The sequence below is a fragment of the Mchenga conophoros genome, linkage group LG3, assembly GCF_057382185.1.
Source record: "Mchenga conophoros isolate Kocher_MC1m ecotype Shallow Benthic linkage group LG3, M_conophoros_male_GT1.1, whole genome shotgun sequence".
In the NCBI taxonomy this organism is placed as follows: Eukaryota; Metazoa; Chordata; class Actinopteri; order Cichliformes; family Cichlidae; genus Mchenga; species Mchenga conophoros.
Window position 1 is genome coordinate 70,304,503 of NC_140528.1, and position 17,628 is coordinate 70,322,130.

Here is a 17,628-nt window from a genome sequence, read left to right on the forward strand (position 1 = left end):
TTATTGTCTTTATTCCTGAAGGCATCAAATAAAGATGGGATTCAGTATCCTTTATTTAATTTCTTTTAAGTGGACTTTGACTTGCTGTGTAAAAGTCTTGAGCCACCCCTCATTTCTTTGTATTTTAATTTCCTGTTATTTTTATTGAAGTTTCCTTGAGAAACAGTTGTTTTGACTTTACGAAGGTCTTTTAAAGCTTTACAGATTTATGAATCACTGAAGGATTAAAAAAGGCACCTAACTCAAGGGATAAACCAGTGTCGTGTCGACACATAGCAGACAGCTCATCAAAGAACCAAATGTAAATTGTATCTTTGTATCCAAATGTAAACACTTTGTTACCAACATCTCGTCAAAAACCTCATTATTTGTTCACATTTCTTTAGTTGAATTTCTGAAAAATGCAGTAAGTAGTATTAAAAACAGTAAAAAAAAACAACTAATTTTTTTAACAGCATCATTCATAAAGAACTGCTAGCCATAAACTTGGCTTATTGTATGAAGTATGAGGAAATGTAGGACTAGTATTTGCTTGTTAGAATTTTACAAATTTTGGTTTAGATACTGTATTTCCATGTGTGTTTGTACATATTTGAATAAACTGATATACTCTTTTCCCATTTTCCAAGCAAAATATAAAGAAATTGAGTGTCGCTCAAGAGTTTTGCACAGTACTGTATATGTAAGGAAATCTCTGTATAAAAATTGTTTGAAGGAGAAATAGACTATAAGCCCTTTTGCCATATATGATTACGCTTCCCTGTCTTTAATGTGCATTCACATGTAAATGCAAATACTAATAGTAGGTTAGAATAGGAAGAGATTAACTGAATCCAACAAAATATGTATTGTTGGAATATATTAATATAGAGAATGTCTGTATCTTTGTATATGAAGGATGTACTAAGCACTTAGAGTGTCTGCTATCTTGCCTCTGAGGATTCGAGTAGTTCCCCTGAGCTAACCTATATGGACCAGATCCAGTCATAAACATTGGCTGTATCATATTCTCTGGAAACCAGGGTCCATTATGAATTCAAAAGACTACAAGTTCTTGATCTTTATTTCTAATAAAACATGATTTGCACAAAGGAAAATAACAAAAATTCTTGTCTACCTGACTTTAGACTTTATAAAACTTATGTCTTCTTGAAATAATGCAGTAACACGTGTTGCAGCAGGCATTGTCTTCTTGTTCTGAACTCTAACAGAGCGCTTCATATCCCCGCTTATACGTCTTCTCTCCAGATAAGGAAACGCTTGATTGTCCTTGTAGAGCAAAACAAACAGTGTCAAACATAAAAGAGTTCAGAAGGTCCCATAAGGCTTGACATTTTCAGTCAAGCAGCAAAAGCCCAAACTGAAAACAGAGCTTCACTCTGAAATTCCATTAAATTTGATATATTTTTAAAGTATTCTTGTGGTAATTTAGTCCTAAAGCAGGACTGAGTGATGGTAGCTCTGCTAAGCTCTCCACAGAGAATGTAGACTAGTTTTATTCTTTCATCTTTATTAATTGTACCTTGTAATTTAAAAGTTGATTTTTCGAGTTACGAATACCCGAGCTTCCTTGCAGCACAATCATTTATCTCATTTGTAAAACCTGCGTGTCATATCAGTTTCAGGTTGTTAAAAAATTTCCTGGAAAAATCACTCACAGCCATGTGGGAACCTTGAAAAGAGTTCTGGGAATAAGGCAATTAGCTCAGCAACTGTAATCACAACCTTGATGAATTTATGAGCAAACTCTAATGAGTAAGATATTGATTTTGTACACTGCAACGCTCTCATTGTGCTGCAGTGTTTTTTCATTTTTTCATTCTGATGCTCACCGTTAAACGCACCGTTTAGCTTCAAATATTTATTTTCAGGTTTCTATCAGTATTTCCAGTCTTGTCATCCCATCGATAAAGCAAAAACAAAAAAAGATTCTACCTGCAGCGTTTGATCTATTTCCATTTCAAAGTATTTTTTTTTTTCATACAGAAAACTGTAATTTCCCTTCTTGGAAATCTTGCCTATGGTATATAAAAGACAGGACAATGTGTGTTTTCTTAGCCTTGGAGTGCAGCGCGAGCCTACAATAACAAAGCTCTGTGTGGATAACATGGTCTGTAGGCTAGGCGTAGATCTGCAGTCTCCCGCTGATATGTTCCATTTCCCTCTGTTCTCTTTGTGCCTCTCTTTTATTTTACGAGTGTGCCGTGATATTGCCCGAGCAACATGGGTGGATGACTGATGGTGTCCATTAGTAAACATAGTCCCCTATATGTGCCGTCGGCCTAAAGAGCCAATGTCTTGAACCTCTTTCCCCAATTTTTCTTTTTTTTTGTTTGTTCTCCCTCCTCCTCTCTCCTCTTTTATTTTCCCCATTCCTCTCGACTCTTCCTCTTACCTTTTACCAACCAACCCCCACCCCACCCACCGCCCTCCAATCCCCTGCATCCACTCTATCTTTTTTTTCTTCCCCTGCCTTCGTCTCCATCCATCCTCCTTATGGTTGTTTTTCATAGCTATGGCTCTGCAGTAGAGCGAGGGATGAGACCATTTCTCTTGCTCCTTTAGTGCGCTCACTTTTTTTTTTTTTTTTTTGCGAGACAGAGCGGCCAGAGGATGGGTTGAGAATGTCAAGCATTAGGTTGGGAATAGAGTGCTGTTCAAACAAAGGAATAAGCCACTAATATGACAGATGCTGTGTGTATTGCAGGAGAATATTAGCAAATCTTGTTTAACTCCCGGGGTTGAATACAGTCAACAAACAGAGGGTGGGGTGACGGGAATCTGGCTTCTCCGTAGACGTTTGCAGCTCCCGGTCATGTTTCGGGTGTCAAGGAGTGGCGTAGGATCTAGCATCTTTTAAAACTTTTAATCCCACAAACAGCATGCCTTAATAAATATGGATTTATTTTGGCAAAGATGGGTTTGAGAAAAGGGATCATTTTTTAAACCCCCCTGCATCACACACTTAACACAGTTGCTTTACTGTACACTGGGAAGAAATGGTAATTTCAAAATGAGCTTTTCTGTAATTAGTACAGAAAGATAATTGCGGCGGATGTGCAATTAGCATTATGTAAAGTGTTTTTCCCCAGACTTAGGGGCCAATCAGTTTACCCCTCGTACATTCTCTGCTCTGCCGATGACACGGGAGATGCTCAGTGCTGAACATAAGAGAACTTCCTCTCCTTTCCACTCGCAGTGAATGCGGATTCACAGAATGAATCGGTTGGGGTCACATGCTCGCTGGAAAAAGGGGGTTGAGGAAGTTTTTGCGTCTCCTTTTCATCTGCCTGTGTACATGAATGGAGAAGAGGGAAATCACTGTCATACCAGCCGTTACAGCACAAAGCCTCCTGATTGCATTCTGGACTCTGCCATGCTTTTTTCTTTTTTTTTCTTTTCCTACAGGGAAACCAAATGTTCTTGCACAGCGTGACTGACTCATTGCCTGATTGCCCTCCACACCCCCCCACACCCCATATTTTTTAAATCCAGCTCCATCCTTTTCTTCATTCCTGCCTCTCAGTTTGCATTCAGATGGAAGTGGTTGCTATTTAAACAATCTCATAATTCTACAGTAACACGTGATTTTTTTATTTTATTTTTATTTTAGGTCTCATCAGACATCAGAACAGCTCCGTTACCAGCATTTTCCATTTATTGGACACCAATAAAGATGGCAGGTAAATAACTTGTATTCAGACTCTTTTGAGTCCTGTTTTTGTTTTCATGTTCTGGCCAGTGCTGCCCATTCTAGTGAGTCCAGAAACCTGCACTCATATGCGTATGAAGTGTCAGCCTTATAATGCTAACCCCACCCCACCCCCATAAGCTAGAACCATATTCTATTAATACTTTGTTGATTACGCAGGCAAAGTTTTGCATAATAAAGATCCACTGATTCAGGTTTTGAAGGCTACCAGTGATGTTTTTATACTGAAATAGTTTTTCCTTGTTGGGTTCTGCTCTTGCCAGGGTGAATGGGCTTTTTGTCGCATTATTTCATTGCTAAGAAATCTAATACTACAAAAAAAAATATTATGTCGTCATCCAGCACTCTGCAGAAGTCTTCAGCCACCCCTTATTTCTTTATATATTGCTTCCAAGGAGCCAGACTTCAATGTAATTTGTTTAAAGTGACCTTGTGCAATATTTCTTCAGGCTTTCTGAAGAGCTATTAAACAGAAACTTGATATATTGGAATGGTGTGTGGTGTCTCCCTGCGACCTCCCCTGTACACTTAATGATGGGTTTTCACACCTCACGATTTATCAGTAAAGTCGTGGTTTGACTACCATTGCAATACTTTCTGGGTTTTTCCAAAAGAAGCTGCGTAGGCAGCGACTACAGTGACTAACTTCTAATGCAAACCCAGTTATCTTGTTCTATAAACAGGCCTGAAATATAACAGAAACCACTCAGTTCTGAAAAATATTTCAAGGCTTATTCATAAAGACTTCAGAAATAGGACAAATTCAGCAAAGACCTGATACAGGATGTGAGTGATGTATCTGGCCCTTCAACTGATCCAAAAGGCCATTCTTAAGGATGGGAAACAGGGTATGCCAGTTTACACAAGAACGGGACTGAAGATCCATTGCAACAGGTCTAACGGAGTGATGACTCTTGTCAATAGGTGTTGGGGATCTTGTCAAAATGTATGAAATTATGACCATGGAAAAGCATGGTTAGAGTTCGATACACCTTGTAAGACAATCTGGAAAGCATCTGATTCGCTATGGCTGCCAACACACTGCCAAAGCAGTAATACCATACCTGGATAGAAACACTATCAGTCATGGATTGGCCTCCCCCAGAACCCGGACCACTGCATTCTTGGAGCGGTGTGGGATCATCTAGCAGCCAAGATCCAAAGAAGAGCTTTGAATGTCCTTCAAGAAGTCTGGGGAAATAGTAATTTCTTGTAATTACAGAAAGGACAAGAAAGCTGCATAAGAGAGCTAAAGTTAAGTGCTGAATTTAAATCGTTTGTTACATTTTATCTTTTTTTCCTGACAAATGATCGCCTGTCTTTGAACATTGTTCTCTCCAAATTGATTGGTGACAAAAGCCAGTCATTAATTTACCGGCCACTAGCAGTCAAATGAAACTGTAACACAAAACACGAAATAACAACCACAAAAAAAAAATACTGTTGAAGAAGTTCCTTTAAATTCCGGCAGACTGAATCGGAGAGTTTTAGGAAATATTATCATGTCAGATACCCTCAAGAGAAATTCTGCTAATGCAGCAGAGTGAAACCAAAACAACATGAAATATGATAAAGAAGATCCATAACACTGGATTAAAACTATAGGTTGTCACTCGCATTTATTCTGTCTTGCATTACTCGTGCTATAAAATAAATGGGTGTTCACATCAATATGAATATGGATTACACTCATTAGTTCCACCTTAACTTGTGGAGCAGTGAAGTCTCATCAGTCTGAGTCGAATGCGCGCATCTCATTCCCTGGAACTCCTACACCTATTTATTCTCCAGCAAGCCTCAAAAAGTATTTCTTCTCCTTATTTGCATTGTTCAATCTTCAAGTCTCAGCAGGCTCACTTGTTGCTCCGCTTTCCAATCTCCCGGCCTTCCTTGCATCTACACAGACGAACTAAGTTGCTGTCAGGATCGGCGTCTGACGGCGGCCAGCTTTAAAGGGAATGGCATCCGTTTTGCTGCCAGGGAAGATATGTAAATTTTTCTAGTGGCTTGCAGAAAAACGGAGTCCATGATATCCAATGAGCCTGTCCCCCTTCATGCTTTTTCTCCACAGCCATCCACACCCTCACATCCTCACTTTCCCACAACATGCTTGAAGTTAAAACAAAATCGATACTTCTTAAGCTAACTGGGCATATTCTTCCGGAAAGCAAGCTGGCCCAAGCATAGTAAACTGAAAGTGCTATAAAACATATGGCCGCATCGAGGACGAACTGCTTGTGCAGCGATTTTCTGGCAGAGCGCTATATGCCCACTTATGCATTCCTGCGATTGGATGCAAACCATTATTCAAGCCCTCCTGCCCACCCCCTCCCAGCCACAGTCCCTTCCTTCCCCGGCTCTGCCTCCATCCATCCACTCCATCCAAAGCACCGCCTCGCACTTAAACAAACACATTACTAAGCTGAAATATCTGCAAGTGTCGCTCATTTCTATCCAGCCATTGTCTCAGCCTGTCAGCATGTGGATTCGGTGAGCTGGCTATCTTGATGCAGGACGTGTCCTGATGCCCATTTGAATAAAGCAGGTGAAGGCTTTGCGCTTGTGTGCTACATCACCAGTCCTCCCCTCCCCGTGTGGCTCTGCGGCTCACATGCCCGAGTGTCAAGCTTGATTTAGTCGCCGTTTTATAATAAATGCAAATTTGCTGGTATACCTGACGCTTGCACGTTGCCGGGGACTTTGATCGAGATTAGCATGCACACTACAGGCTCTTTATCGTGCACAAAGCAGGGGGAAAAAAAGCTCTTGGCTTTGTCCCAAATGACACTTAGCGAAATGTTATCCCATTCTTAATCCACTTGATTGGAATTGCTAATTATCTTTAATGCAGATTCACAGATAATTGTTCTCTCATTTATACTGTGAGCTAATCTCATTTTTGTGTCACCAGTAATTGCTTCATGCAACCTGTTTTTTTTTTTCTTCCTTTTTTTCCTTTAAAGTTTAGAATCTGCTCTGATGTGCATGAAGGAACCTGTCAGTGGTAGAGATGTCGCTGATTATCACCACAGTTTGTACTTAATACTAATATTAATTCTGTATAAATATTGCTACTGCGAGTTACGCAGCAGGCTAACGTCGTGGAATATCTTTGCATGCAGCATTTCCAATATTTCGGTCACACCTCAAGTTTATATATCTGCAGTCTCACAGATTCATATTGCATTATAGGGGGGTAAATTATTCCCCCACACTTTGTTCATTAAGGTAGATTCTTGCCTTCCTCACGATTATTTCAACCCAAACCTTCCTGAGCACCACACACAAGTGCAACCCACTGTGCCAGCTGGCAAGCAGTTGGCAGCCCAGTGCAGGATTAACTGGTACCAGTATGCTGGCCTATAAATAGAGTCTACCAACTGCTTCAGGAAATGAACCATGATGGAGCCTCCCAAAGGCCCATGAACAGGTTGTGCTTTTTATCCCCTCCCCTCTGTCAGGATTCATCAGTGCATGTGTGTGAGTTACCAATATTTTTACTGTCTTTCTCAGGGAAACCTAGCAAAGCACCTGCTCTCAAGATCAGGTCTGCATCTGCCCTCAGTGATTGGGGGCAAAGCCGGTTTTCCTCACACCAAATTCTATTTATTTCTTTATTTTTTAGAGGCGTCATTGTGTGCAGCTCGACAATGCAGAGAGATCATTGCTTTTCTCCAGCACTTACCCCTAGCATTGATCCTCTGTAGTGGAACAAGCTATTTGCTTTGTATGTTTGCCTGCACGTCCGCTTTTGATGGACTCCTAGGATTGATCCTGGCCATGCAGTCATTATCTCCATTCAGTTTAGTGCTGGTTTACGTAAAACCTGAGGAAGGAAGACACCAGCGGTGAAGAATGGCCATAGAAAAAAGATCTAAATGCTGTAGGATAATAGGTGGCATGAGAGATTTTGACTGCACTGTGTGCTGCTTTATGTTTTGTGCAGTTTAAACTGCGATAGGGTAAAAGGAAAGAGAAGTGCTCAGCTCAGAGCAGAACATCCTTGATCGCAAAATGTATTGTTGGTTCAATGCAGTCGGTTTGTGTTACTGACTGGTTGTGCATCTGATCAAAAAGTTTAGTATTTGTTTCTTTTGTGCAAACTTTGAATCCCTGCCACAGGAAATGAGACTGAAATGTGACTCAGTGGGCCTCAGGTGCTTGTGAATGCTGTGCTGATGACATGTTATGTGGATCATGATGAAATCAACTTATTATATTGGGCAAAAAAACCAATATTGGGATAAATACTAAAATGCTTCCTGATTTTGTACCCTCTGCAGTTTGACAGTGGATGAAATCAAAGCTAAAGTGGTGCTTGTCCACGATGAGCAGCGTGTTCTCTCTGAGGGTGAAGCACTGGTAAGTTCATCTTTATTCATAGTTTATGCTACAACTCTGCAGGTAATATTTTTTAATGATTATTTGATGCTGGATGGGGAAACAGCCCAGTGCTACACCTGTGTAACTAAAAGTTTCTTGGTCGTCCACATCGTGTGCGGCTCTCCAAAGTTCCCTTCAACTGCCATTTCCTAATGACAGCTGGAAGCTTTTTGATATCTTTTTATAGCCTAGCCCAATCCTGGAAGCCTCAATTAGCTTTGCAGTTTCTTAGAGAAGCCCGTGGTTGTTGAGTGCTAACACAAGAGTTGAAGAGTGTGGAGGATTTATCAGCTCTGAATTGTCACCAGCTGATGATTCCCTTAATTAAGGCCAAATAAGTTAATGAGGGTCTGAGGCTTTTTATGTGAAACTGTTACCTTGGAATCTTTTGCCTAGTCTCACACCAAAGTATGCCACATTTATTGTTGGCAATAAAATTTTGTATTTTCAAAAATAAACTAGCTGGGTTTTTTTTTTGCTTTGTACCCATTCTTTCTTTGTTGGAAAATAAAGCTTTTCTAACATGTATGACGTTTTAAAAGAAGTATCCTTTAACCTAAATACTAACATTTTGTTGTCTAATCTGATTAAACAGTGAGTGAAAATGATGATAATAATAATAATAATGATAATAATATACAGGAAATTAACCCAAGTCTCATCAGAGCAGCTTTTATGACTTGTGCCACTGCCATCCATCCATCCAACCTCCTAATGCAGTCTTTGTTGGCTTTTCTGTGTGCACCGGGGTTGTCACAACACTGGAATTTCACACTCAATAGTGGCACCCAGGAGTATAATTTTTCATAGAAGTTAAGACATTAAAAAGCATCTTTTTTTGTATTCAGCTACAGTCCTGTTTATGTGTCTGGTGACTTCTCACCGTACTACTTCTGCTGATCAAACAGCCTTTTCTCAGCTTCAGTCAGGGACTTTAAGAGAAGTGTAATAATTTTCAAACACAAATAACTTTGTAATGCTGTGAAATTCACTTTATTGATTCTGCAGATGGGAGGAATTGATTACATTTGCTGCTTAGCTCCCAGTAGCAGTAGCAGTAGTAGTACCTACTACCTTAATAACAACAGATGACTTAATGTGCCAAGGTGTGCGGTGGCCAGGTTAATGTTTATGATAATGTTTTAATACTTTAGTGTTGTTGAAACAGGAAATTCCTCATAAAGATGAGGGTGTCAGTTTGTTTCAAGCAGTGTTCAGCTGCTAGTGAGGGGAGGGGCTGTGAGCTGTCTGTATGCAGGGTGCTGAGGTTGTGTGTCAGCTAGAGGCAAACACGGCACTGTTCAATATTGTTGCAAATGAGTATCCATTTGCAACAATATGTTGCAAATGGATACTTTTTTGTAACAATTAGTATCTGAGAGTGCAGGTAGACAGTCACAGGACATCTACGTAAGCCCCACCCTCTCATTTTATGATAAAACTAATGAGTACTTCACCGCATGGCAGGTGGGTTGAAACTTATGCACCTACTGGAGTTGTTTTTTATTCTTTGATATATTTATTATTGATTTATTGATTGATTTATTTTAATTTGGAGGAAAAAGTAACAGTGTGTTAAAAGTAATGTTTGAGGAAATGCTAACTGATCTAATCTAATTGATTTCTGTTATTATGATTGGTTTTAACATGCTTTATGCTACTTTCATTCATTTTTCAAGAAGTTATTTTAAAAAAAGTGGAAGTTATTGCATTTTAATTAGTAAACTTAAGTGGCACAAAAACACTTTACTCCTCAACATTACTGAAAACCATCATGAAAACACAGACAAACCCATAGCTTCCACACCGTGTCTACACCATCAACAACAGGACATTCTGCATATTTGCATCCAGATATTCTGCTGAATTACCGCTCGTCAATTTTGCTGCCAGAAGAGATTACCCTTTTAGTGCGCGTCAGACTACAGGACTTTATAGCAGATTTGCCTTTGATTCCTTTCCTTATCCCGACATTCAAATGTGAGTCCGGACCCCGTCAGTGCTGATGTTCGACCCATTATGTGGTACTTTGTAGGGTTTATAGAAGCATTCTTAAAGCCTACAAAAGTGCTTCTGGACTCATCGGGGCTGTCTTGATGTTTGATGTTTAATCATTACAATCTTGATTGTTACACATATAATTGCTTCAGCATGTACACAGCAGACAGTGAAAATAACAGTGGCAAAGTGAAACAACAAGGTAGTCTTCATGTGCTTTGGGAAGACAGAGATGGAGCAAGCTGAACAACTTAGTAGAGACTCTCAAAGACTTTCAAGTTATTTCTAGAGCAGCTGACTGTAATGTGAAGCAACATAAGCGTTTTAGTCTTTGATGCTAATGTTGTGTTTGGATACTATTGCTAATTACTACCAATCTGAGCCAGTTGTCTTTGATGATTCATCAATGGATATGTGAATGTATATAATTTTGGGGTTGTGTATTTCTCTACGTCATTAAATCCATTACATATGAATAAATACATATATGAGGAAATATTATTCCATATCTCTAAACAGTATTGCTGGAGCGCCTTGAGGCAACTGTTGTTGTGATTTGGTGCTTGTGGCAGGACTTGACTTAAGCGGTCAAAGAAGAGCATGAGACTGATGCTGTCCAGTGTAGCAAGTGATTTATTCACCATTTTGTGACCCAAACAATATTTACAAAGAAACCAATAAAAAACTCAACTCTAAATTAACTCAGTTCAGCTAAATAAAACTGAAGTTAAATCAACGGAAATTAAGGTCAAACTGCGCACAGCTACACTGACCTGAACCTTTCTTCTCAAACACCTGAGTTCTGCTTAAATAGTCCACTTAACCAAACAATCTCTCCTCTGGACTATTCCATTCAGTAGGTAAGATGAACATGATTATATTCAAACCTCTACTGCTACTCTTTACTGGCAACATAAACTCTATGGTGTAATCAATACATATTACATCATTAAATCTATTTATCCCTAAACACTCTAAAATAAACTTTATGAAATTACAAGAATTCTTCCCCTTCTGCACTTGGTCTCATCCTGTGACCTCAGATGAACCCAGAAGCTATAAAGCAGGAAGTAAAACTACATTTCCTCCTTTTGTTTCTAGAAGACAGGTAGGTAAGGTTCTAAATAATACAAATTAACAGTTGAAATAAATAACATGTTAACTTAAACTTGTAGGAATTGATTTAAACCAAGATGTTATATTATATAATCTGTAAAAGTGCAAAACGTAAACAAACCCGGGATAGTAGATGTTTGCCTGTTGCAGATTGCATATGAAATATGGTTAAATCAAAACAAGAATGTTAACTAAGAATATGGACAAACGGTGTTGTCACCCACTTTGTCACAGTGCTACATAAATAAAACTGAATTGAACAAAATTGAATTGAATTTCCGCATCCGCCAGGGTCCACTCAAGTCTGAATGACAGAAATTTTATCCTAAGATGATGAGTGCAAGCGTCCATGGGGATGTCCGCGTGCCTGCTTGTTTTTTGTGCACTTACAACTTTGCGGACGCTCCAGGCTAGTGGACTAGTATAGGAAAGCAGGAATTACTTCTCAGCCAACATGTCTCCAGCTGTCCATTTCCATGTCTGCCACAGAGTATAATCTATGCTTTCTTCCCCCCTCCATGCTCCTTGAAAGAGTCTGAAGTTATGCCACAGACCTCTACTCTCTTTCTGCAGTTCAAATCTCACCTCCAGTTCTCACTGACAAATACACAACCTTGCTTAACCTGCTCTCACCGATCTCTTTATCATCCAGACTCTTGAAGCAGCCTGCTTTTTCTCATTGCACAGTGTTGCTAAAGTTCCAGCAAAACACATGTAGATACACACTCCGTGTTATTTGGGATTTGACAGAAAGAAAATCTGTGAATCTGTAAAGTTTCTTGTTATATGTATGACTCAGTTTTAAAAATGAGTTATTATTACTGACGTCATGCTGCAGACTGCCACATAAACAAAATGATTATGATTGGGGAATTTGCAATCGCACTCTCTCCGTTAGTTGGTTTAAAGATGGGAACCTTGTCCATGATCACTCGCAGCCTTTGGTTGCTGTCTTCAAAGCAACTGTCAGGGTGTCGGGATGCCAGTAAAATGGCAATAAGATCAAATCAGTCTGCTATCAGTTTGTGATTGACTGGTTTCAAGTTGGTAATTATATGGAAACTGTTATATAGCAATTAACTGTAATAAATTGCAAATCTGTTGCTGTCTAAATACACAAAAGTCCATAATCATCATACTTCATAGTTACATTGACAGTCCAGCCAGAACTTCACAAATTAATAACAGAAATTCTGAAATTCCACCAGGAAGAGTGACATAGTTTCTGCAGGATAGCAAAGGCACTTATATAATACAATCAGCATGAAATCAGAATACAACCAGAATACAACCAGTTGGCAACTAGTTGCATCAAGTCCTCCATTGCAAATGTTGCAAATGTTGCAAACTGCACTGCAGTTATTTACAAACCTTCACCATTCTGTCGACGCAGCCAGCTGTTAAAATCAGTCTGAGTCAGACTGCAGCTACCTGCAATCAGTTGCCATTTGTGAAAGAATTCAATGGAGTCACAAGGCAATATCATTTTTTCTCTTTTGGTTGCAAGAAAGTAGTTGTGCTATTTTGTAAATGTGAATAAACTACAACAATATATTCGAATTATATCAATTAATAACATTTTGAAAAAGGTATAAGTAGTTTTCCAAAACACCTGGAGTAAGTACTGCATTTACTTGGGAGTACTTTCATCTGTGGATCAGTGCACAGCTGGTGCACTGGTGAGTATTTATAGCAACTGGACCGTAGGTAGGAATGTCAGACCTGTCAACCTGCCTACTGCATAAGAACACCATCGAACATATCCCTTTTATGTCTAAATAGTAGTTTAGTAGTTTTATCTTAGTATACTATATAGCGCTATCTCAAAATCAAATATTGATTTAATCTGCTGTTGCACTGTCTGCAAGTTTGCTATCTGGTTTCGATCAGCTGTGCGCTTCCCTGACTGGTTCGATGTTTTTCCCCCACTTATACAACAGGGTTCCTTCCACAGTCATTTGAATTCCGAACAGGAAGCGCACAGTGATTTTCCCTCAAGCTGCTGTGTGCGAGAACGCGGCTGTCTGCTTCACTCTAAACTTGTTGAGCCTCCCTCTTACCAGGCAGTACATACTAAAAATCTCTGGCTGTAAACAAAAATGGCCAACGCTTAAATTTTCCTCTGCCTTTTCCCTCCTGTAAATCATATGCACAATAATAAACAAACATGCAAATTACAATAAAAATAAAATCAAAGCACGTCTGCTGGGTCCTCCCACTGCAGGGCATGAGGAGTTGAGCCTTTGGGTAGGTTCTCACTAGGCCGAAAATGTGTTTACAGATATTTTCACAAATTAGTTTGTCTGTATTTAGTTGGAGTTGGACTGTCCTCCACTCCATAAGGGGTGACGATGTGTATTTTTTGCTTTGGCTTGCTAATTTTAGCCTCTGTAAAATTCTACCGTTATACGTTTGTTGTGTCGGCACGCAACGGAAAACAAACCCGTGCAGCTCCAGCGCTTTAACCAACATGAAGGACTCAAAAAAAAAATCTGTGCTCATTTGTTGTTGTTGGGTTTTTTTTCTCACGTTTTTCTCCCCTGCTTGCTAACGGGGAGACATTCCTAATGAATTCAGCTGCATCTGAAGAGGATGAATCAGTTTGAATATGCATGAATATGAAAATGTGTACTTAACTGCAACCACAACAAACCGTGATCAAGCTGGGCAAATTAAGTAGGGTGCCATTGACAGTGGTTACCGGGCAATTTACACTAGAACTGACAAGCGGCCCCACGTTAGCACCTTAATCAAGGTCCAGGGGCAGCAACAGGTGTGCCTTTAAAAGTTAATTGCGTGTATTGGTGCGGGTTTAAGTAAAAGGTGTTGTTTTTAAACCCTCTTATTGATTCTTTGGTGTTTCTGTCTTAGAAACACATTTTCTGGCGACTTTAACGTTGCCGTTACTTCACTATACAGCTTGTGCGTACTCTAAATGTGTTTCCTCACGACAAAGAAAGAAAGTAATAACACCAAAGTACCTGTTTTCCTCCCTCCATATGAACAAAGATAAAAAAAAACTTTCCTCCTTGTCGGTTCTCGGCTGTAACGTCTGAAGACCTTGATAAGTTTTCTCCTGTCGGGGCGGTATAGGTTTTTGGCACGCTTATTCAATTTGTGTCATTTTCACATCTTTTTATTTCCCCGCTTCTCCCCTTTCTCTTAAGAAGCTTTGGTCTCCACAGAAAATTCAACTTCCACTTCAGCGGCCCAGATAATTCAAGAATAGAGAGGATTTTCAGGAGAACAATTTGATGATCAAAGGAGGCGCTGAGCTCGGGAGGGAGAAGGGATATTTTGAAGTGGCTCTCTGTCGCTATTCTGTCATTATGTTATAGCCGTCCACTCCTGTAAAAAAAAAAAAAAAAAAGAGCTGATAATGTAGGTCCACTCGTGTTTGAAAGGTAATCATGCTGATGAAGGAGAATGTTTTTCGTTGTTAAATAAAAAAAAAAAGCAGCTGAGATTTATGTTGTGCTGTTGCTATTCTCTGAACGTCAGATGCAGCCGTCGTCTGAACAGAAATGATTTCAATACTCAAACCGAAACATTTGCACTAAATCAGACGGAACTGTTATTTCTTTGGGTATTACCTGTAGGACAATACATTTTCAGGAGCACCAGTGTGTAACCAAGCTTGGACTCCAGCAATGTGCTTGTGAACTAGAGCTAGAGGAAATTGCCTTCTCTCAAGCTATAGACATTTGTGCCGAGGTAAATTTCACTTATCCATCTACTACCCACTCGCTTCTCTTAAAGCCCCGTACTCAGTCTACCAGAAATGGAAAGAGATGGAGAAAATAACATGTTTTTCCTTTTCTTTTGAACATGAGGACAAAACCCCCCGGATTTAACGGGGGGGAGAAAAGTCAGTTGCTGTTTGGTGGTGATAAGAGAGAAAAGTTGAGGAAATTTCACATTTTTGTGTGTAGCTGGGAAAGGTCGGGGGTTTCCCCATAACGGCCTGCCTAGTGTGTATGGAAATCCTGCTTGTTTCACAGTTTTATAATATTGACCATGCCCTAGGGTTCCCTAGTAGACGAGCTGACATTGCCTTGGTGGTAACGAGGCAGAAATTATGACGCTGTGGTGTAGTTGGGAGGTAGCAGTGCGTAGACAACCGGGGGGGGGGGGGCAACATTTAAGATGTCAGAGCTCTTTGGGTTACCTTCACTAAGTTTTTCAAGTAAGATTTTTATCTCTGTGGTTGTTTCATCATTTTAAAAATAATCATTAAATGTCTAGATTTAATTTTTAACATTTCAACATTTTCATTGAAGTCTAAACTTACCTTAATTAAGTTTTATCTATCTATCTATCTATCTATCGATCTATCGATATGTTAGTACTGTCAGCGTTAATGTCATTAAATGATGTTAATGTAATTACCGCATTAATGGCGCTAACGCGTTAAGGAGCTAACCGCGCTAACACATTGACATATATATATATATATATATATATATATATATATATATATATATATATACATATAACACGTTAATCTCGTTAAAATGATATATATATCCTGTTTATCCATAGAAATATCAAAAACATTCCTATGCTGTTCATCCAATCCCAACATTTTTCTGTCATGGTGGCAGCTTGACAACATCCCACAGAGCCTAAAAGCACCTGCAAAGCAAAGCAAGCAGCCCTGACGTGACTTTACCTCCCCATCTTGGCAACAACACTCGGCTCTCTTGATGTTCACAACATCCACTGAAAACAAACACCGGATGCCGGTGTTGCGTTGTCATTCCACCCCTAGTCAGTCCCGAACCAAGGTCAGCCTCTCAGCTCGGCTCTTAACACCATCTGTTTGAGCTGGTTGACATTTGGCCCCGGCCAACGCTTAAATCTCACTTCAGAGGGGGCCCGGCATGTTTGCATTCTGTTTTTGTATTGTGTGTCAAGAGGGCAGATTTCACTTAGATTTCGTCTCAAATCCACAAGATAACATCTTATTAAATGTATGTTAGATGTTGGTGAAGTGAGAGACTGTGACATGTACTGAATACATGTTTAGGCTATTTAGGGTGTAATTGCTTTTGTCTTTTCATACAGTGCTAGGTGCAAATGACTTATTACATCAGGGGTCTGCATATCATCGTGATGGTAATTTTTGCACATTTGGTCAAGTGAAGAGTCCCGAACAGGAAGAGCATATGAATACTTGTGAACAGGAAAGCAGAGTTTTATTTGCTCTGGGATGTCTTCCTGGCCACCAGAAGGGGGCAGCAGGCCTCTAAGTTGAGCAAGAGCTGATGGCAAAATGGAAAGTCACATTCACAGGTCATTTAATCTCTTTGTTTTGTCATGGGCTGGGCCTCTGGTGCTGTTTTCTTGCCTTGCTCCCTCCTCTTTCGAAAAGGAGAGAGATCCCTCCTGCTCAGAAAAATCTCATCTGCCTCCAAGAACTTCCTTTTTCATCCTTTTGGATGGTGGTTTCATAAGCTTGCAGTGATTCCAGGATTAAATGTGTGTGTTCAGAGGAGATTCTCGAATCTGGATGCGACTGTAAGGGAGCTTTTGTGTTTTTACAGTTTGTATTTAACTTTGTCAAAATGCCTTTTTTTGGGGGGAGCAATGTGTGCTCTTGCGTCACTGAGCACAACCTAGAAGTCTAATATCTGCAGACCTAAGCTGTGCTTAGGATTCCGCTCTTAGTTAAGTGTACAGTAACACTGTGGGTCTACATCCCTACAGTCATTGTATGCACAGGCTTACCATCCCATGCAGTGTTTGCTTGGGGATTATAAAGTTGTTAAGGTAAACCGTACGCGGCTTACGCTGCGTTATGGTGAAGCAAGCAATGTGTTCGTAGTAAACAAGCAGTTGAAGACAGGTTTTCCATTTCCGCTTGTGCATCCAAAACAGTACTTACAGTCCCGTGTTAAAAAGCCAGCTAGATGTATGAAGTCATACCGTAGCAGGCTGGTGTACACCTTTCCCCTCTCCGTACCGTTCATCATCTACCATCGAACACATCACGTTTTTTTGCTCCCCAGCTGGAGTGCTTTCAAGTTATATAATGTAAAATGACAAGCTGTAACCACAGGTGGACTGATATGTGGTTTGTAGAGCTGAGGTAGAGAAAACTTACCTCCTAGGAAAAGGAAAAAAGTGCTGTTATGTGTCATGTTCTTTTGAAATAGGAGGACAGCAAGGGTCTTCAAAGGAGGGTGGGATGTCGAATGATTTTAGTTGGTAACTGTGAAAGACTTTTTTTTTAAAATTTGTTTCAGGCTGCACACCTGGCACTTCTCAATCTCTTGCCTTGCCCTCTCCCTCTGCACCTTTAATCTCCTCCGCATTCGTCTTTTGTTATGTAACTGCCAAGATTGGATGTGCTCAAGGTCGCGCGGGTGATACAGGTAATGGAACCAGTGGGAGGTCAAAGGCAAGAGAGGGAAGGA

General features: G+C 39.9%; 1 protein-coding gene across 1 annotated transcript in view; it reads left to right on the top strand.

The window, feature by feature from the left end:
• LOC146580345 (glucosidase 2 subunit beta-like) overlaps window positions 1–17,628 on the top strand; it is a 175,997-nt gene that overhangs the window by 17,825 nt on the left and 140,544 nt on the right. Inside the window, exons 7-8 of the mRNA XM_085267008.1 lie at window positions 3,614–3,683; window positions 7,996–8,074. Of these exons, the coding sequence (XP_085123134.1) occupies window positions 3,614–3,683; window positions 7,996–8,074 (149 nt within the window). The remainder of the gene's footprint in view (window positions 1–3,613; window positions 3,684–7,995; window positions 8,075–17,628) is intronic.